Genomic DNA, 22,745 nt, shown 5'->3' with positions numbered 1-22,745 from the left:
ATGATTTAACTTTAGTTCTTTGCACCTGTTATGAAATATAAAGTCAGATTTCTGGCCAACTCTTTGCATTATTCTAGTGAGATACTCCATTCCCATTACAAAAATAAGAGGTGATATCGGATCCCCTTGTCGCAACCCTCTTTTGGCTCCAAAATAGCCATGCAGCGACCCATTGAGCATGAGTGAAAATCGTGGTGTTCTTATACATGTCATGACCAGCTGAATAAAATGCTCAGGAAAATGGAAACCATACAACATTTCTTCAATAAAGCTCCATTCAATGGTATCATAGGCCTTTTGTAAATCTAATTTAATTAAACAACTGGCTTTTGATGATTTCCTCCCATAATGACAGACTAGGTCTTGGAAAATCATTATATTGTGCGCTATGAAACGACCTTGAACAAAACCTCCTTGATTTTGAGCCATAAGACTAGGGAGGACTGTTTTGAGTCTCGAGCATATCAGTTTCATAGCTGCTTTGTAAATAACATTGCAGCAGGCTATCGGTCTATAATCCTTCACTGTATTAGGGCACTTGGTTTTGGGAACAAGTGTTAGCACCGTGGTATTTATCTCTTTAAGGAGCTGCCCAGACTTTAAGAAAGAAATTATAGCTTCAGCAAATTCATCTCCAATTAGCTCCCAGTTTTCTTGGTAAAATAAACTCCCATAACCATCCGGACCTGGTGCTTTAATTCCAGGTATTTCAAAGAACACTTTCTTAACCTCTTCTTTTGTGTAAGCTGTCAAGAGCAGTTCTGATTGCAATTCTATTACTTTAGGGCCTTGATTCATAACTCCAGCCAACACTTTCTTTCTTTGCAGCAGCTTACTACCCAGAAGTTCCTGTTAGTAGCTTAAAAAAGCTTCAATAACCTGTATTAGCTCATCCACCCGATCACCCTTTGAGTTAACAATAGAGAGAATTCTATTGTGCCTTCTTCTCTCCTGAATGCTGATGTGAAATAATGTTGAATTCTCATCACCATTTCTAGCCCAATTCAATTTAGATTTCTGCTGCAAAAAGGAAAAATAATCCTTGTGAACCTTAGCATACCTGTTTCTAGCTTCCAACTCCATGACATGTATGACAGGGTTTAAGGGTTCACGCTGAAGCTTATCTTGACATTCAACTAGGTGGTCTCTAGCTTGAATTTCTGCACTAGTTATATCAGAGTAGCCTTGAGCATTGATCTCCTTGAATACTGCCTTTAGAGCCTTCAACTTAGTAATTATTCGATACATTTTTTTCCCTGTAACTTGCTGCTGCCAGATCACTTTAACCTTATCAAAATATTCTGGATGTGTAGACCACATATTGAAATACTTAAAAGGCTTCCTACCACAAGGGACATTTGAATAAACGGTGAGGACAGCTGGGGTATGATCAAACAGCCCCTCATTCAAAAACACAATCTCAACATCAGGGAATAAACTCAACCAAACTTCGTTTGCCAGCACACGATCTATCTTAGAATAAATCCTGTCTTCTCCATGCTGTTTATTGCACCAAGTATAAAAACTCCCACTATACTTGACATCTTCAAGTTGGCAGTTTGCTACACAGTCAGTGAAATCAGTGGATGTTTTATATCTAACTCTATTGCCAATTCGCTCCTCTTTTGCTAAAATGTCATTGAAGTCTCCCATTACAATCCAAGGACCCATAACAGACAGATCTTGAAGATCTTTCCAAAGCCTTTTCCTCCCCTCCTCATCATTAAAAGCATAGACATAAGTGACAAAAAAGAAGTTCTTATTGTCAACAGTTGCAACTCCAAGATGGATCAACTGACTAGTACACTTGATGATATTGACATTAAAGCTAGAAGGGTTCCAGCTAACAACAATGCGCCCTCCAGAATGCCAGGCATTATTGGAGGTAAAGCACCACCCAGTAAACAAATTAAGATATAAGGCTCCTAGTTTCTGAGCCTTAACTCTTGTCTTGAGAAGACCAACCAAACCAACCCTCTGAGTAGCAATAAATTGCTTGACTAACCGCTGTTTTTGTTGGCTGTTAATCCCTCGGACATTCCAGCTAATAATTTTATCCATTGGAAAGAGAAGCTGCTCCCCCTCCTTCTGTATTTCCACATTGAATTCCATCTTCCATCAGTTTTTGACTCTGCTGTTCATTATGCTCATCTTGCACCAGATCCCCACCATTAGATTCTATTAGAGCCTGAAATGAATTAGCTACCGAAGTGTTAACTAGGGGGTCTTTGGCTTTAACTTTCCACACCTTTGTTGCTGGTTTGAAACCATTCGGACCAGCTTTTGTATTCAAAGAAGAGGTCATATCCTTATTCGAGTCTAGCGTTTTCTCTCCCGAACCAGTTGGCTTCTCTGTATTCTTGACAACCCATTCTGGCTTCCTTCCCTCTTTTCGCCTACAAGCACTAGAATCATGGCCCATCCCCTTACAGTGGTCACAAATTATTGGCTTCCACTCATACGTGACAGCCACTGAAGTGTTAAAACCATGCTCATCCTCAAACCATATGAGATCTGGAAAGGCTTGCTTCAAAGAGACTTCAATGAGAACCCGGGGATAGCTTAACTTGTCCCTTATTTTAGTAATAGAGTTGACCATCAGGGGCTTTCCCACTTGGCTGATGATTTTGAATAAGGACTTTTCTCCCCAGTATTTCAGTTCAAGGTCATCCAATTGTACCCAAATTGGAACCGATTGAATATCCTGCTTCTTGAAGTTAACATTAGGGTCCCATGCTTTCATAATAACTGGCCTCTTGTTAAAGAAAATATAACCCCCCAAAATCACTTGATCCCTGTCCTCAACAGAATCAAATCGAATTAGGAAAATACCATAAGACAACATGCCAACTTTTTCAACCTTATCCTTCCATACACGACGAGCAAAACCTTCTAAAATTGACAATGGTGGGTTTGCTCCTAGAACATAGCACACCATAGAGGATTTCCAGTAGTCCACTTCATCTTCAATGTCTTCCATTGTGATCTTGATTTTCTGTTTCGCCGCAGAATCGGCAAATTTGCAATCTAGATTTTGCATTATATTGCCAGATCTCAAGATAGGAGGTGTGACATTCTTGCCTTGAGAAATCGCAGATGCAGTTTGCCGATGAGCTTCCATGAATTTCTTAGCTTCCATGACCTGAGCAAATTTCAATCGAATTTCTTCTCTCTGTTGATGCTCCTTCATAACTGCTCTAGGTGAGACCTCCTCTGAACTATTCGCTGGTTGCAGATGACGTTCAACATGCTCAGCTTCAATTTCCTCATCTGAGAAATTTATTGGTTCAATTCCAAGGACTTCATCCATGGATTTTGTCTTCCTTACATCAGAACTAGAATCAGGCCCTCGTTTTTTCTTTTTCTTAAGAGAAGATTTAGGTTTGCTCTGCATCCTTGCCCTCGTTTTTGCCATGGCACCAGCTCAGAGAGCTGAGAGAAAGCTAGAGAGAGAAAACCTTATAATGTACAAATTTTAAAACAAATTAAAATTAAAACTTTAGTTTCTAACCTAAACTTAATTAATTATTCTGTTTAAATATAAACTTGGGTTTGTTGATATCTTTGCAATTGTTTATTGATAATTTACGTGTTTTTTGGTTATTTATGTTCAACATATTATTTCGTTTGAATATCATGCATTGATATTTCTTTTTAGGGTGATAATTTTGCTTGAATGTTAATCGGAGTTTGGTGATAATCTTGCAATATTTTTGGGTTCTTCACACTCATGGGTGCCTAAAACTAAACGTTAAATGTTCTAAACTCTCTCGGAAGAAATGGAGAAGAATAAAGAGGAACAAAGATAAATTAAACAAGTTAATTTGTTAAATTTTTGTTTTAGTTATTTTAATATGTTTCAATTAATAATTAAAAAAGTTTAATTATTTAAATCTGTTACTAATTAGATTTTTTTAATTTTTAATAAATTATTTGGAAGTATATATATTTTTTAATTTTTTGATTTTTTATGGTTTGAATTAATTTTTCTAAGAACTATAAAACAATAGATTTTTTTATTAATTAAGGTTTGATTTTTTTTTAAAAGGGCATGATTTGGTAGTAATTAAGGTTTAGGGGGTAAAAATACTAATTATTCAGCACTTGGCATTGACGTGGGAATGCCATATTACCGCCCAAATCGCTACATCAACATTCTATTAGCCACCTAGGACGGAAACTAAGAGAAGTCTCATGTTTTTGTGACAAGCATAGTTCGGGAAAGAAATTTAATAGCTCATATATTTTAAAGGGAACGATTTGGTAGTGTCATAAGTTCGAGGGGCAAAACTGCTAGTTATTATTTTTTAAATTAGATCATCAAAATATTTTGTTTCTTTATTTTACATTTCTTGACCAGCGTTTTGGTCAACGACACTGAGTTAAATTGAACGATAGTAAATAATTTAGAGAACTAAAATCAAGTAAAACGACACAAGAGATTTATAGTGGTTCTGCCCCAAGAGTAGTAATGACCTACGTCCACTTGCACTTTTATTAATCAAGAAGGCCTCAGACTTAAGATCAAGAAGAATAAGGTTCAACTCAGTTTCCTAAGCCTGAGAGAGAATACAATTCGATAGAGATTTTGTATGTAAAGCGCATAGGAAAATAATGATTATGAGAGATATTTATTTATAGAGTCTCTTAATGGGCCAAGGGTCGTACAAAAGTGATCTAGGTCTTACACGTGTAGTGTGAGATTGTTACAACTGATTACATATTTAAAATAATACAAATACACAAAAAAAATACATTTAAATATTGGTTACATAAATATCTCATGAAATTTGAATCAATATTGTTACTCTGGTACGTCTTTCGAGCAGGTCTTCTTCGAGCAGCTTTCCTTGTGTAGTTTCAATCTCTGTAAGGCAAATAGCTTCCTTCATGCTGGTGGAGCACACTCGAGTAGCCTATTCATCTCAACCAGCTCTTGGGAGTTTCAATGCTTTTTACTGCCACATGTTCTCTATTTTTAATGCCACTTGTCCTCTCATATGCCACATCATTATGTCCAATTTTGGGTTAAACATTTGCCCCCCAAGTTTATCTTAGTGCGACCAGCAGTGGATAAACTTGCATGCTTCGACTAGGCTGGTGCCTTTTCAAATTCTAACACACCAAAAAATGAAGTACCACTTTTACAAGCAACGATGATACTTTTTGATAAGACAAATGAAAATTTTGGGTTCTCAAGGTAGATTGACACCACTTTTTAGGTAACAATGATGCTTTCCTTTGAAAAAGAGGCAACAATTCAATTTTCCATGTAGCTGACGTCACATTACCTCATAAATTCATGATGAATTTTTCTTTGATGACATCAGTTGCTCGCATGCGGGCAGGGAGGCTATATATAGCCTTGCCTTTTCTCCTTCCCTTTTCACCTTTCTCAAAATTTTCAAACTCTCTCTCTCTCTTCAAAAACTCTATCAAACCTGAAGATTTTTTCCAAATTTCTTGTTCTTGAATCCGACTTCACATCAAATTTTTCTCCAAGATCATCGAGCAAGTAAGTTTCTTTATTCATCTACTTGTTTTCCTTTGTAATTTCTTGCAAAATCTGTGGTAATTTTTAATTTTTCACTTTTGAGTTCTTGGTGTTCTTGAGCAAACCGAGACAATTTTGAGTTTTTTCTTGAAAAATTACTGATTTTCTAGGAAAATAAATGTTTTAGAAGTAGGAAAATGAAGTCTAGGCTTTGGGTATGCTTGATTGTATGTTTGATGCTAGGAAAATCCATAGAATCGAAGAAAATTTCGATTGTTAACCTCAGGAAAAATAGTCGAAATTTTCCATCGAAAAGGTAAGTGAAAAGTTTTTGAAAAAACTTTTAACCTGCTTTTTTTTTAACACCCTGGGTAACCAAGACCGTTACACTGTGTGTTTAAAATAGTGCAAGACTTGCTAATCAAGTCGTTTGAACATAAATGTGTTTCTAAAGCCAACTGACAGGTTAAGGTTAAAAGATTTTGATTGTAAAATGGTTGACTTTCATTAAAACAAGAGTTTGATACATGGGATCCCAAAAATAGTGTTTACATGGCATATACAACCCTCAAAAGTTAATACAACAATAGCTAGTCTATATAACAAAGTACAAGTTTGAGCTCTCGTCCCTATAATTTCCTCGGCCGTGGCGGTTGAGCAGCTGCCGATGTACACTCCGCCCCCAAAGCCCTCCAACTCATGACTGGTCCAGATTTCCCTTGCCTTTACCTGCACCACGTAGCACCTACGAGCCAAGACTTAGCAAGAAAACCATAATCAACAAGCATAGATGACAACAGAGTGTACATAGTAAACTTTAGATCAATCATTTCAATTAATAGCATAAGACAAGTTGTAAATTCTATTTTTTGCAAATTATATTTGACAAAATATTTTTTGATTTATTTATTGTAATCTCGACATTCAATAGAAGATTATTTCATTTTTATTCTGTTCACATTTATGTTCAGATTATATAAAAAGTTTATTATATCAGTCTATTCTATTTATAGAAGGTTTGACAATATACTTAGCTTTTAACATATGAATCAAATAATAAATGTTGCTTTACTTTATATATGGTTAATTTCATTTGACAACTTGATTCTTATAACCAGATATCAACAGATAGGATCAGATTGATCCTCATTAAAACCCGAAGATAGGATCTTGCAATGAAAGCTCAGGTTCAGAGTGATTTGTAGCTACAGACAGTCTATCTGTTTCCTCAGATCTTGGATGATTCAATGTAATTGATTGATTATTTAAGGAAATATTTCCTAGTGAGCTGTGTGCATTCAGACCTAGTGAAGGCTATCTTATTGAGTATATTTGTGTATAAATACTTACCATAGTAGACTTGTCTTGGTTAACTCTTTGTTCTATTCTTTTATATCTTTAGAAAAATAATGTTTATTTTGTAGAGGTTAGTGGTTCAATTATACCTCTGTTGTTTTGTGTCTTTGTATCTATTTTGTGTATTGAAATAATTCAACAAAGAGAAAACCTTCGGGAGAAGTTTCACCCTAGTCTTGCCTCGGGAGGAAGCAAGAACTCTTCAAGCAAATCGAAGGGAGTTCGAGTTCTTGAAGTTTCAGCAAGGTTCATTCATCAAGTGGAAAATACATCAAGCTTGCGGCATAAATTTAGAGGGAGTCTAATCTTTACTTAAGTCAAATACTTTGTATTTTTGAGAAACTTTATTAATAGATCTTATCTCTGGGCATGACCCCGTGGACTAGTAATATTCGAAAGGATATTGACACCACGTAAAAAATGTGTGTTATTATTTTTCTGTTTCATCTTTTTGTTGTGTATTTCTGTAGTTACAGAATCCCTGTTTGTAGCTACAGAATATTTGTTCCAGTACCAACCTTTTATTCTACATTTAATTAATTAATTTAATTTAATATAAAGTTGGTAACATTAAAATACGGAATTTCAATTGGTATCAGAGCGGTTCACTACATTCTTAGTGAGATCTTGTGGTTATTTTTCCGTTTAATTTGTTTTGTGTAAGATGCCTTTCTTTACAGATTGAAGTTCCATAACTAGACCTCCTCTACTGAATGATATTAACTATCCTTATTGGAAAGTCAGAATTAGGGCGTTTATCAAGTCACAAGATGAAAGGGCTTGGAGATCTATACTATTGGATGGACTCCACCAACTGATAAAGACAAAGAAGGTAATACTAAGGTAAAGTCCAAACTCGAGTGGTCTACTGAAGATGAAAAATTATATGGTTACAATAATAAGACTTTGCATGCGATCTTTATTGGAGTTGGTGAAGGATTTATAAAATTGATTTCTTCTTGTGAGTCTGCAAAAGAGGCATGGCAAATCCTTCAAACTCAATTTGAAGGGACTGGTGATGTCAAAAGATAACGCTTTACCATGTTACAAACTAAATTTGATGAATTGAGAATGTTAGAATCTGAAATTTTATCTGAGTTTTATAAAAAATTGTCTGACATTGCTAACGAGTTTTTTGCTTTGGGTGAGAAACTTGATGAATCTATTTTAGTTCGAAAAATAGTTTGTGTGCTTCCAGATAGATTTGACACAAAGATTTTGGCAATGGAAGAAGCAAAGGATTTTGGAAAAATGAAGGTTGAAGAGCTAATGGGCTCTTTGAGAACGTTTGAACTCAACCAACAGATCAAGCAAAAAGATAAGCCAAAATTCTCAGGTGAGAAAAGTAAAGGTATTGCTTTTAAAGCTTCTGAAATTTTTTCTGATAATTAAGAGGATGAAGAAATGGCCTTGTTGACAAGGAATTTCCAAAAATTCATGAAAAGGTTAGCAACAAAAAGAATCTGTCAAAATTCCCTAAAGGGAACACATCTTCTAAATATTTTAGTTCAACTAACAAAAAGGGTATCCAATGCAGAGAGTGTGAAGGCTTTGGTCATATTCAATCAGAATGTGCCTGTTACACCTAGATTTTGAGCATGAAAAGTTATGATCTCGAAATCTAGGCTCGTTAGGTGCAAGCTCGAAATATGCACGGTCGTCAAATGATCCTTCAGTCAGACCGCTTTGTTATTAATAACAACCTCGGAGCTCGAGTGTGTGTAGCCTCGAATACGCTTCGAGCTCGCAATAGCCATGGTTTGACACATATTTCCTTGATACATTTCTTACCTTCGGACAAGATGGTTCTAGCTCGGGAGGTGTAAGATCGAATGAGATGGCTTTGTCAATGGTTACTTGTTCTGAGCGTAGGCGAAGTTAGATGACGAGCTCGCGATTGACAGATAGTCTCGGAGATGTAATGAACTCCGTGTCTGAGCTAATCGGTTACATATGAATGTATTTATTGTTATAAAATCCCAATGTTTAAGGGATATTATTTAATTTGTTATCCAATCCCACATTTTATGGGATGTTTCCGTGTACGTAGGAAATAATGCATTAAATAACATTATATTATTTGATTTACAGAATATTTTCCCGAAATATGTGAGAACAAATTCTAAAACCTTATCTATAAATAGAGAATGAAATTCCATTTGTAAAGGACCAAAATTCTGAGATCTTGAGAGAAAACTCTGGGCAACTATTCTCTGAAAAGTTTCCAGAAAACTCCCAAGTGCTAATAACATAGACTTGTGGACTAGGCAGAGTTAACTGCTGAACCACGTAAAAACCTCCTGTTTTCATCTTCTTTTATTTCCTCTGATATATTCTAGTTTAATTGCTCTCCTTTTCAAGTTGACGAAAAACGACATCAACAGTTTGGTGCTTTCATTGAGAGCCATTAAACAGTGTGTGCATGAATCTGTTTAGTCAGAAAGCCTCTCGAATTAGCAATGGCTGCAAACGATCCTAATATTCCCGAGGAGGAAATTCTAGATGAAGATGAATACCCCCGGCGCCCTGGAAAGCAGCCTATGGTGAATTTTGATCCCAATGAGAGGAGTGGTTCATCCTACTCTCGGGGACCACCTGCTCCCAAGGCCGACGAGGATATGTACTACAATCCCGAGAGATACGTCCCAATCGTGGAACTCAAAAATCGCCAACTGCATAAACAGTTATCAGAAGCTAAAAAATGTAATGAAGACCTAGCAAGACTAGTTACTGAAGTGCAGATGGCCCAGGCCCCGCCTCCGCAAGATGCCCGGGCTCCGCCACCGCGGGACGTTCATGTCCCACCTCGTAGGCCTCAGGGCGGCCGCATAAGAACGCGGCCACCAGAAGAGTGGAGCAACCTCCGCCATCAGCAGAGCAACCTGTCCAACCGAGACCCTGGAGAGGTAACCGGGATGAAGGTGCTGCCAAACCAACTACAGAAGCACCAGCAGAAATAGGGAATAACCGAGCCCCTTCAGAGGCTCGGACCGAAATCCTGGTGCCACGCAGAATGTACCAGAACCTGACCGAGCGAATTTAGGGCCTTCTAGGCTCCATAATGGATGGCAGCAACCATCTCCAATAAGGCACCCACCATCGCCAATAAGGCACCCATCACCAGCTCGGAGGGATGCGCAACTGGCCCATCGTGATAGGGAAAGGCGAGCTGGGCGAAGACATGGGAATGAAGAAACTGGTAGGGAATGTAGAGGTCCTCATCCCACGAGGAGCCAAATGTCTCGATCTCAAACTATTGAGACAAAGAGACCAGCAGGAAACCCATCTCGTAATAACCATGCAACGAACCATGTCAGCGAAAGCTCGGGCGACACTAGATCCGTGAGTATATATAACCCGGACCCTAGGAACACCGAAATTCGAGGAGATCACCTCCATTTATGGGAGCATTTAAACCATAATCAGGGGCGTGATAATCCCCCGAATCTAGATCTAAGAGATCATCTCAACGGGCGCAAACATCCCGTGCCGAGGCGGGGAACTAGAGTTGTAATCAACAATAACCAGTTCCCCCCGATTCAGGCCAGACCTCCCATAGATCCAGTCTAAGAAAGGATCGAGTAGTTGGAAAGAGCATTCAGACTCTTTCAGAATGAACGTAGTTGGGGACAGGATGAAGAGTTCGATGAGGAACTCGAGCCCTTTGCCTTGCATATCTCTAACACCCCGTTTCCTCAAGGATTTAGAATTCCTCATGTTCTGCCATTTGACGGAAATTCATATCCATACGACCACTTAAGCACGTTCAACATAATTATGCGAGCTAGTAATGTGGGCTACGAGCTCAGGTGTATGATGTTCCCAACCTCTCTCACGGGACTAGCAAAAAACTGGTTTGAAAAATACAAAAGACATTCGATTGCTTCTTGGGATGAACTATCGAGAGATTTCAAAAAACAATTCAAAGCCATGGTCAGCATCAGGGCCGAGGCTTTTGCCTTGACCAATGTCCACCAGCAGCCAAGTGAGTCACTGAAAGGTTATCTCACAAGGTTTAACTTGGAAGTCGCTCGGGCTCGAGATGTCGACAACAGTGGCCATTTAATGGCCGTTTGAGTCGAAGTAATGCTTGGGAGTCCTCTCTGGGTAGACTTACAAAGAAAACCTGTAAGGTCCTTAACCGAGTTTAATCGAAGAGCTCAGAGGTTTGTTAATACAGAGGAGGCGAGGTCAGCATTGAATATGACCTCTCAGCCCGCAACTACAACAACGAATGCTAACTCTGCCTTAACCTCGGTGGATCCCACAATTTCAAAACCCCCTGGGGTCAAGCCTTCCAAGAGAAAGAAAAATGAAAGGAATAACACCGAGGCGGATGGGGGAAAGAAGAAGAAAGAGGAAAGATACTTCTCTGTATACAAGGTGTATACCGAGCTTAATGAGTCTTGGGAGAATATCTACCTGGCTAATGAAAACTAGGTCCCATTCAGACGACCTGATCCCATGAGGAACCAAAAAGTGAAAAGAGATTCTAGCAAGTATTGTAGATTCCACAGAGATATCGAGCATACAACCGATGAGTGTAGACATCTAAAGGATGAGATCGAAGGGCTGATCTCGAGGGGGTATTTCAGACAATACGTAAGGAACCGAAACCCCATTCAGGCTTCCACCAGCCAGAGGGCAGAAGCTGCACCACCTACCTAGAACAGTAACTCCCGAGCTTGGGAGGATGAGCGATCCCCTCCGATTGATGGAGAAGATGTTGTAACCATCTCGAGGGGGCCCCATATCACAGGATCGGGCAAGAATGCCCAGAAAAGATATGTGAATGAGTTAAAAATTGGTGACAAATCTCCCTACGAACTCAAACCCAGGGCTCCAAAACAACAAAGGATTGAAACTCAACCCATAAATTTCACTGAAGACGACACCTCTCACGTACAGTTCCCTCATAATGACCCTCTGGTCATCACCCTTCAGCTCGCGAACAAGAGGGTGCACTGAGTCCTGATTGACAATGGAAGCTCAGTGAATATCCTCTATAAGGCTACTTTAGAAAAGACGGGACTCGCGCTTCGTGACCTAAAAGCCTGTGCAACTACGTTGTACGAAATTTTAGGAGAAGGGATTGCTTGCATGGGATCCATCGAACTCCCTATAACCTTGGGAGACTACCCAGACTCTGTAACAAAGATGATGGAGTTTGTCGTGGTGGATCTCCCATCGGCCTATAATGTACTGCTCGAGTGACCCGCCCTAGTAGGGCTGGGGGCAGTTTCCTCCGTTAGGCATCTGGCCATCAAGTTCCCGACTTCTAGTGGCATCGGGACTCTAAAAGGGGACCAGCTCGCAGGGAGGGAATGCTACAACATTTTTGTTAGAGGGAAAAAGCAAACAAGTGCGCAAGCACTTGTTGTGATTCAGAATAAGGTTGGGACAATCTTTGAAATAGACGAAGAAATCGACCCTAGAGTAGAGGAGAGGGCTAACCTCGAGCCATTGGAAGAGCTCGAAGAGGTTAAGCTCGAAGAAGCTGATCCTCCAAAGACTGTGAAGGTGGGAAGAAACCTTCCTGAAAAAGTAAAGTAGCAATTAGTTTGCTTCCTAAGGAGAAACCAGTATGTTTTCGCTTGGTCACATTCGGACATGGGGGGGATAAGACCAAATGTAATATGCCACGTGCTTAAAATCGACAAAAGCTTCCCCCCGAAGCAACAAAAATGAAGAATCCTCGACGATGATAGAAAGAAAGCCTTGAAGGAAGAGGTCGACAGGTTAAAGGCAAATCAGTTCATACGAGATGCCTTCTATCCTGATTGGATCGCCAATCCGGTATTGGTCCCGAAACCCAACGGAACGTGGCGAACTTGCATTGATTACTCCGACCTCAACAAGGCATGCCCAAAAGATTGCTTTCCCCTACCTCAGATTGATCAGCTTGTAGATGCCACAACTAGGCACAGACTTATGTCATTCATTGGCGCTTATTCTGGATATTACCAGATCGCCATGCATGCACCCAACCAAGAACATACGAGCTTTGTAACCGATAAAGGGTTGTAATATTACAATATTATGCCCTTCGGGCTAAAAAATGTTGGAGTGGCGTACCTAAGGCTTGTGAACAGGATGTTCTCTGAGCAGATAGGTAATAACATGGAAGTGTATGTTGATGATATGTTAGTCAAATCTAAACATAACGATAACCATGTGGACGACCTCGAAGAATGCTTTGCCGTGCTATGGAAATACAACATGAAACTTAACCCCCAAAAATACTCTTTTGGAGTATTGTCGGGGATTATGGGCTTCATAGTAAATGCGCGAGAAGTAGAGGTTAATCCTGACAAAGGCGTTAATTGACATGCCCTCACCTCGAAAGCATAAAGATGTCCAGAGCTTAACTGGATGGATGGCGGCATTAAGTCGGTTTGTTTCTAAATCTATAGACCGATGTCTTCCATTTTTCAACCTTTTGAGAGGAGGCAAGAAATTCGAATGGATAGAGGAATGTGAGCTCACATTCTAGGACCTAAAGAAACACCTAGACGAACCACCGATCTTGTCAAAACCTATCACAGGAGAAGTCTTATACTTGTATCTTGCTACGACCGAGCATGCCATCAGTGCTGTGCTTGTCCGAGAATACTAGAAGGTGGAAAAACCAGTGTACTATGTCAGCAAGAGATTACTAGGGGCAGGATCGAGATACCCAATAATGGAAAAACTAGCTCTTAGCCTGATCCACTCACCTCGAAAGCTCCGACCTTACTTCCAAGCACACCCTATCCATGTGCTGACTGACCAACCACTACGGCAAGTCTTGTCCAAACCAGAGGCCTCAGGCAGATTGTTAAAATGGGCTGTTGAGCTTGGGCAGTTCGAGATCACGTATCATCCAAGAATGACCATAAAAGGGCAGGCCCTAGCAGACTTCATTGTGGAATGTACGAGAGTGTCTGATGACGAAGTTGTAACCCCAGCCCTCGAGCTGTGGAAACTTTACGTCGATGGATCTTCCAATGAAAATGGATCGGGGACAGGGATTATATTGATCACTCCAACCGAAAGTCGATTTCACTCTGCCTTGAGGTTCAACTTCGAAGCATCTAACAATGAGGCTGAGTACGAAGCTCTATTGGCAGGACTTCGAATAGCCAAAGAGCTCAAGGCCAAAGCAATAAATTGCTACAGTGATTTGCAGCTGGTGGTTAACCAAATCCTTGGGGAATATTAGGTTCGTGGCACAAAGATGGTCGCATTTTTAGAAAAAGCGAAAGCGGCATTCGAACATTTCGAGTTCTATACGATAAACCAGGTTCCCTGAGAGAAAAACTCGAATGCGGACGCCTTAGCCAGACTCGCCACGTCCAACGAGGTCGATGCCCTAAATGTAGTGCCTATTGAGCACCTGTCGACTCCCAGTATTAGCGTACCTGAACAGGAAGATGTATGCATGATAGGCTCCGAACCAACCTGGATGACCCCAATAGTTGATTACCTCAAAACCGGCATTCTCCCAGCAGAATGGAATTGGCTCGGAAACTAATGTATCAGATTCCCAAATACACTATTGTGGAAGGAAGGTTATATCGGAGAGGATATTCTATGCCATTACTTCGATGTGTGACACCACCCGAGGCCAAGAAAATCCTAGAAGAAATTCATGAAGGATTTTGTGGAGACCACACTGGGGGGCATAGCCTATCAAAGAAAATCATAAGATAAGGATACTTCTGCCACACTATCAAAGCAGACGCATTCGAGTATGTCAAGAAATGTGATAAATGCCAGCGATTCGCTACAATTCCGCGAGCTCCCCCATCCGAGCTAACCATGATGACCTCCCCATGGCCATTTGCGGTGTGGGGAATCGATCATATAGGCTCGTTGCCAACCGGCAAAGGTGGAGTTAAGTATGAAGTGGTCACGGTCGATTATTTTACAAAATGGACCGAGGCCGAACCTCTGGCAACGATTACCTCGAAAAAAGTCTTGGACTTTGTGGTAAAAAACATCATCTGCCGATATGGAATGCCAAGGAAAATAGTATCAGATAACGGTACTCAATTCGACAGTGAATTATTCACCCACTTTTGTGAAAAAATGGGATAATAAAAAGCTTCTCCTTCGTTGCCCATCCCCAAGCAAATGGCCAAGTTGAAGCAGTAAATAAGACTCTCAAGAGTTCTATGAAAAAGAAGTTGGAAGAAGCTAAGGGAAAATGGCCCAAGAAGTTACCCCAAGTTTTGTGGGTATATCGAACTACAACTCACACTTCAACAGGACATACCCCTTTTTCCCTGGCATATAGATGCGAGGCCATGTTATCAATTGTGGATACCAAAATCCACACTAAAAGAAAAAATACATGATCTCGTATTGAAATGAGTAAGGGTTTGCGAATGTGAAAGAATTGACCTAACGAGCAATGCAAGCTAAGTTATAGAGTTTGGGCTAGCTTAGAGCCTAAGGCCTAAATGCTCATATGAGGATGGGCCGCATTGCGCAAAATAACCTCTATAGAAGCCAAGAGAAAACGTAACACACTCCCGAGGTAGTCCCAAGAGACCACGGATCAAATGATGGAATCTTCGGTCCTCACGATAGTGGCTACATCCTAGACATGCCCATCTCGCACATATGCACCATGCCTCGCGAGGCCGTCCGCGCGCCTATGGGTCTCGCTAGGCAGCGTCTCGCGTAGATGCTCCAGCAGCCTTGCCCAGGCAGCGTCTCGTGCAGGTGCTCTAGCAGCCTCGCCCAGGCAGCGTCTCGCGCAGGTGCTCCAATAGCCTCGCCTAGGCAGCATCTCGTGCAGGTGCTCCAGCAGACTCGCCTAGGCAGCGTCTTGCGCAGGTGCTCCAGCAGCCTCGCCCATGCAGTGTCTCATGCAGGTGCCCCAGTAGCCTTGCCCAGGCAGCGTCTCCCGCAGGTGCTCCAGCAGCCTCGCCCAGGCAGTGTCTCGCGCAGATGCTCCAACAGCCTCGCCCAGGCAGCGTCTCGCGCAAGTGCACCAGTGGCGTCACCCATGAGCCTTGCGCCAAGTGAGGTGCACCCCACCTCGTCCACATGCCATGCACCACCATGGTCTCGTGGCTGCCATGGTCTCGCACCCCCATGGTCCTGCGACTCCCATGACCTCACACCACCATGGTCTCACACCTCGCGTACTCATATGGTGTCTAAGACCTCTAGAAGGAGCGTACGAGGAGTAATAGGAGAGATCCAAGAACTATTTGGTATCAAGCCAATAGTGGTGTAGATGACTGAGTCTATCGTTCATGTTAACACGCAAGCTTTCCTACACTTAGTAGAACGTGGGATAGCTTTGAGTAGATACGTGCCTTGGAGATGCGAGAATAACCATCAGGTACAAAGCACCCATACATGTACGGGTGCAGGACGTATGACCATGAGGAGGATAGAAGCGTGGCCCTGACATCTGTATAACACAAGTAGTGGAGGTATGGATTTGTACAGAGAGTGGAGCACTACATGCATGCCTCTAACTATGTACCAGGCCGGCACCATGACCTTCTGCTCCACCACGACCTATGCCGCTACCTTGACAATGTACCTATGTACAATCTTGTCCCCTGGGACCACAATGTATGAGGAGCCATTAGAACTCCAATATAAATAGATCATCACCCCTCCATAAAAGGGGTTGGAAAATTCACTATACACTCAGGCTATTAAGTAATATACAAGGGCTTACTCCATTGTTGATTTGTGTTTATCCTTTCATAAGTTCATCCTAAGTTCTTATTTAAATATCTCCATACTTACCTTTGAGTTTTCTGATCTAATTTCGTTGATGAGATTTCACCATCAACAGTTTGGCGCCGTCTGTGGGAAGAACAAGCATCAAGCTAACGTTCTTTCATCACTTCCAACAAAGAAAGATGCTAAGACGTTCAAAACGCCTACGGCAAATACAAGATGATGAGGTTTGCCGGGACGGAGTAGAGCGGAGGGCTTCCAAGGGAGACCCTCTTCCACCTAAGCATGGAGGTAGATCAGAGGAACCTCTTCCCCCAAGGGAGGAGAAGGAAGCATCGTCCCTGGCTATCCGGCCCGACGGAGGTCATTCAGAGCTACCAGTGCATCCACTTCATCGGCCCCCGGTGGCACCACGCTCAGGCCACCAAGACCTAGGTCCATCGACGCATGGGCCAGGAAAGGATCCCGAGGTACGCTCGGTAAGTTCCAGATCAAGGACTTGCTTCTACAAAGATGAGATTCACGAGTTACATAAAAAGACTTGAAGACTGGAAACCACGATAGAGAACATGCAGGGGATCTTAAACGACCTACTGCAAGGAAAGTCAAGCATACCCCTTCCTAAGCATAAAAAAGGGGAAAACACTGTCCCCATATACGATGGGAGAACCCGACTTTCCACCTGTAAAACTGCCCTGAGGAACACAACCAAAGCAAGGGTTCAGGCTGAGGACCCGTGAGACCCCTCAAGCAAAAAGAGGAGGGGACTAGACACCAAAATGCGAAGCCCTCGAGGCAAGATTACCACTGCACTTGGGGGGCACGAAGATGACAAAGAATTTGACCGTGATTCGCCATTCACAAGGGAGATCCAGGCTGAGCAAATGCCCACCAACCTCAGAAAGCCTCGCATGACTCCATACGAGGGTACTGCGGACCCAAAGTATCACTTAGACTACTTCAATAACTTGATGAGGTTAAGAGGGGTCAACAGCAGAGAAAAATGTCATTTCTTTGTTGTTACACTTGAAGGTGTTGCATACAAGTGGTTCAGGAGGTTAAGGCCAGGAACAATTAAATCATGGCAACAATTCTCTGACGAATTTCTTCAACAGCACCATGCGGTCAGCGATTACGTTATGTCGATTACCAGCCTCGCTAACATAAAACAAGGAGAAAATGAGAGTCTGGAGAAATATATCCATAGGTTCAATATGGAGGCAACAAAGGTGGGAAGTCTGACCAAAGTGGAGCTCAAGATGGCTATTACAGCTAGAGTTCGTCTAGGAAGCAAGTTATGGGGTAACATGCTCAAAAGAGAAGTTTTGAATTTAGATGATTTCTTCGAAAGAGCACAGAAGTACATACGTGTGGAAGAGGGCCATAAGAACTTGCATGTTGAAGAAAGCGAACCTTCCTCCAGTCGCCCCATTACCAATACGTCTGAAGATTCCATAAAGAAGGGGATGTTGTGCTATAAGGATTGCTGACCAATTTTAAAGTTGGACGAGGACCATCTAACCATAAAAGTCCCGACCCGAGATGAGATCACCTCAAAAATCATAAAAGGGTCTCAAAGTAGACACTTGAAAAAAGTGTCTCAAAGTAGATGCTTGCAAAAAGGCTCTCAAAGTAGACGCTTGCAAGAAGGGTCTCAAAGTAGATGCTTGCAAGAAGGGTCTCAAAGTAGACGCTTGCAAAAAGGATCTCAAAGTAGACGCTTGCAAAAAGGTCTCAAAGTAGACGTTCGTAAAAAAGGTCTCAAAGTAGACGCTTGTAAAAAGGGTCTCAAAGTAGACGCTTGCCAAAAAGGATCTCAACGAAGACGCTTGCAAAAAGGGTCTCAAAGAAGACGCTTGCAAAAAGGGTCTCAAAGAAGACGCTTGCAAAAATAGTACTATGCCTAATGACGAGAAGGACGCTTCTCGCAAGAAATAATAAGCGCGCGCGAAAATATATAAAAGGATAACTAGAACCCAATGGGTCAACATATCCTTATAGATACAATTAAGGTGCACCAATGAGAGACCTATCGAACCCCTTCGTGTGGGCTCAAAAGGACCTCGAGCATAATAATAATGAAAAAAAAGAAAGAGAAGAGTCTACAAGAACGCCTAAAGGCTTCCCTATAGACTGGGGGGCAAGTGTAGATACCAAAATCCACACTAAAAGAAAAAATACATAATCTCGTATTGAAATGAGTAAGGGTCTGCGAACGTGAAAGAATTGACCCAACGAGCAACACAAGCTAAGTTATAGAGTTCGGGCTAGCCTAGAGCCTAAGGCCTAAATGCTCATATGAGGATGGGCCACATTGCACAAAATAACCTCTATAGAAGCCAAGAGAAAACGTAACACACTCCCGAGGTAGTCCCAAGAGACCACGGATCAAATGATGGAATCTTCGGTCCTCACGATAGTGGCTACATCCTAGACATGCCCATCTCGCACATATGTACCATGCTACACCATGCCTCGCGAGGCCGCTTGTTCACCTATGGGTTTCGCCCAAGCAGCGTCTCGCGCAGATGCTCCAGCAGCCTCGCCCAGGCAGTGTCTCACGCAGGTGCTCCAGCAGCCTCACCCAGGCAGCGTCTCGCTCAGGTGCTCCAGCAGCCTCACCCAGGTAGCGTCTCGTGTAGGTGCTCCAGAGGTGCTCCAGCAGCCTCGCCCAGGCAGCGTCTCGCGCAGGTGCTCCAACAGCCTTGCCTAGGCAGCGTCTCGCGCATGTGCTCCAGCAGACTCGCCCAGGCAGCGTCTTGCGCAGGTGCTCCTGCAGCCTCGCCCATGCAGCATCTCATGCAGGTGCTCCAGCAGCCTCGCTCAGGCAGTCTCTCGCGCAGGTGCTCCAGCAGCCTTGCCTAGGCAGCATCTCGCGCAGGTGCTCCAACAGCCTCGCCCAGGCAGTGTCTCGCGCAGATGCTCCAGCAGCCTCGGCCAGGCAGTGTCTCACGCAAGTGCACTAGTGGCGTCGCCCATGAGCTTCGCGCCAAGTGAGGTGCACCCCGCCTTGTCCATATGCAACGCACCACCATGGTCTTGCGGCTCCCATGGTCTCGCGACTCCCATGACCTCGCACCACCATGGTCTCGTGCCTCATGTACTCATATGGGGTGTAAGACCTCTAGAAGGAGCATACGAGGAGCAATAGGAGAGACCCAAGAACTATTTGGTATCAAGCCAATAGTGGTGTAGATGATTGAGTATATCGTTCATGTTAACACGCAAGCTTTCCTACACTTAGTAGAACATGCGATAGCTTTGAGTAGATACGTGCCTTGGAGATGCGAGAATAACCATCAAGCACAAAGCACTTGTACGTGTACGGGTGCAGGACATACGACCACGAGGTGGACAGAAGGGTGGCCCTGACATCTGTATAACACAAGTAGTGGAGGTATAGATTTGTACAGAGAGTGGAAGCACTACATGCATGCCTCTGACTATGTATCAGGCCGACACCATGACCTTCTGCTCCACCACAACCTGTGCCACTACCCTGACAATGTACCTATGTACAATCTTGTCCCCTGGGACCACAATGTATGAGGAGCCATTAGAGCTCCAATATAAATAGATCATCACCCCTCCAGAAAAGGGGTTGGAAAATTCACTGTACACTCAGGCTATTAAGCAATATACAAGGGCTTACTCCATTGTTGATCTGTGTTTATCCTTTCATAAGTTCATCCTAAGTTCTTATCTAAATATCTCCATACTTACCTTTGAGTTTCCTGATCTAATTTCGTTGATGAGATTTCACCGTCAACACCAATCGAAGTTGAAATACCCACTATTCGAAGTCATGCTTATGATCAAGCCTCGAACCAATCCCAACTCGAAGTAAGTTTGGACCTTATTGAAGAAAGACGAGACGAAGCTCAATTGAGGAATGCATTATATCAACAGCGAGCTACCTGATATTTCAATAAAAAAGTTTGGGACAGGAAGTTCGAATTGGGAGTCTTAGTGTTAAGACGTGTATTCCTAGCTATGAGGGACTTGACTGCTGGCGTACTTGGGCCTAATTGGGAAGGACCTTACCAAATCGAGTCAGTTTTTTGACCTGGCATCTATAAATTGGCGAGATTAAACAGAGAGTTGGTACCACGAGCTTGGAATGGCAAACATATACGACCTTACTATCAATAGTGTAGGAATGATGTCTCATGTAACTATGCTTGTCTATCTTTACAAAGTTTTTGTTAATAAATTGTTCAATTTTGATTAGAAGTCATTTTTGTTTCAGTGTGTTGTATTTTTTGCAAACTCTCTTAATTTAATAACCTATGATCTCACTCATAGGATATTAAGGGGGAATCAGTGGTATATATACCATTAACTTGAAAAAAATAAATAACTCCAATATAGCATACATAAAAACTAACGAATGTCTGGACCGTTAGCCTGGCATAGAAGTGAAAAGTGTATTCTCGAAATAAGTGTCTGGATATAACCAGATGCGCGAGCTAAGACAATTTGGACGAAACCAGATTATTAAAAAATAAGTGTCTGGATATAACCAGATGTGCGAGCTAAGACAATCTAGACGAAACCAGATTATTAAAATAAGTTGAAAGTGTATTCTCGAAATAAGTGTCTGGATATAACCAGATGTGTCGGCTAAGATAATTTGGATGAAACCAAATTATTAAAAAGTAAGTATCTGGATATAACCAGATGCGCAAACTAAGATAATTTGGACGAAACCAAATTATGAAAAATAAAGTGTCTAGATACGATTAGATATGCGAACTAGTGTGATCTAGATATAACTAGATTGAAAATACATAACTTTATGGATTTTAAACCAAACACGACCTAAATAGGTTTGGAACAAACCGGCTAAAATTGATCGACGCGAGTGGGAAAAAGATAAACCTACTACGAGCTAAGTCGACACCGAGGCCGGAGTATTTTGCAACAAAAGTTTCGACCTCATAACCTCAAGGAACTGTCCGAGGAAGAGGAAAAGTGATTATAAAAAGCAAGATACAACTATACTACTTAGCTTACATATCACTTAAGTACTTCCGAGTGCGTGGTAAAAGTAAGATCCGACCTTGACAAATAACGATATCAGATATGGATACATCGAGCAAACTATGCGTGAGAGCATCGAAACTCGAGCTTAAATCCAACATATGTTTGTATGAATAAACTAACATAAAGGAAAAAATCTAATATAAATTGCTTAAAATATTTCGATCTGTGAAATGTAAAGAAAAAATATTAAAGTAAAATCGAATATGGTATTAAAAATATCAAATGAAAATAGCTCTTTCACGAGTTGTATATTGTTTTCACCCCAAGGGCATGAAAAAGAAAGGCCCTAAACTATTACAAAAATTCTTTAATGGGACGCAGCCCATGATCGAGATCTAGGAAGCAGAAGCATCCCCCTTGACAGCACTTGACCCCTCCTTAGCCTTCTCAGCCTCTTCTTGAGCAGCTTCCTCCGCCTCTAGCTGAGCTTGCAATTTGGCCAGAAGCTCGTCTTCAAAAGTGCCCAAAAAGCTCGTGTCGAGATCGGCGTTGTTGGCCCAAATCCTGTACATGGTCATGTCAACTGCCCGATCCTTCCTCTGCTTAAACTCTTCGAGGAGGCGAGCCTTTTCACCCTCCATTATCTCGAAGGTGACCTTTTTCTCCTCCTCGAGCTTGGCATTCAGCTTTTCAAGCTCCTTAGCCTTGGAGCTCTTCTCTTTGAGCTCGATGTTCAGCCTCTCAAGCTCCTTGACCCTGGAGTTTCTCTTTTTGAGCTCAACCTCCAGCTTTGACTTTGCAGTCTTGAACTCGTCAACAAGCTTGAGCTGGAGATCCTTCAACTCCTGAGCATAGGACATGCTCGCATGGACCTTGTTGTTCAGCTTGTAATTTAGCTGAGCAACTACAGCGAGAGCCTAACACATAAAAAAATCAAGTTAGAACACACTCTAAGTAAAATTACAATAAATAGCGAAGTAAGAGAAATTACCGAGGATATGAGCTTGGTACTCTTGTCATAAAGGACATTGGAGTCCCGAGCATTGATTAGGAATTGTCATTGAGGAGCCCTAAGATTGCTGAAGCTTTGGCCCACCCGAGATAGGACATCCAAGCCTAGAGTGGCCCCATGAGTCCCCGCAGCGGTGTCGATAACATGCTCATCAGAATGAGTTGAGATTGACAGCATGCGCTTTCGAGTGGGAGCCAACTTCTTCAG

General features: G+C 42.0%; 1 protein-coding gene across 1 annotated transcript; it reads right to left on the bottom strand.

Moving 5' to 3' along the window:
- Positions 1-852: 852 nt before the first annotated feature.
- On the bottom strand, positions 853-3,415 carry LOC133817249 (uncharacterized). Its single transcript, XM_062249714.1, has 2 exons — positions 2,159-3,415; positions 853-2,088 (listed from the first exon to the last, which is right to left on the bottom strand). Exons 1-2 carry the CDS (start codon positions 3,413-3,415, stop codon positions 853-855), a joined length of 2,493 nt encoding a protein of 830 aa, XP_062105698.1.
- Between the last annotated feature and the right edge of the window lie 19,330 nt (positions 3,416-22,745).

The sequence above is a fragment of the Humulus lupulus genome, chromosome 1, assembly GCF_963169125.1.
Source record: "Humulus lupulus chromosome 1, drHumLupu1.1, whole genome shotgun sequence".
Lineage (NCBI taxonomy): Eukaryota > Viridiplantae > Streptophyta > Magnoliopsida > Rosales > Cannabaceae > Humulus > Humulus lupulus.
The sequence above is the reverse complement of the archived record's forward strand: the minus strand, read 5'-3'. Positions and strand labels throughout refer to the sequence as shown.

Bases quoted from the DNA above. Each gene is read 5' to 3' on its own strand.
- LOC133817249 (XM_062249714.1), bottom strand. From the start codon at position 3,415: ATGGCAAAAACGAGGGCAAGGATGCAGAGCAAACCTAAATCTTCTCTT. The intron at 2,089-2,158 runs GTGCAAGATGAG...GTGGAAATACAG, and splicing joins AATCTAATGGTGGGGATCTG to AAGGAGGGGGAGCAGCTTCT.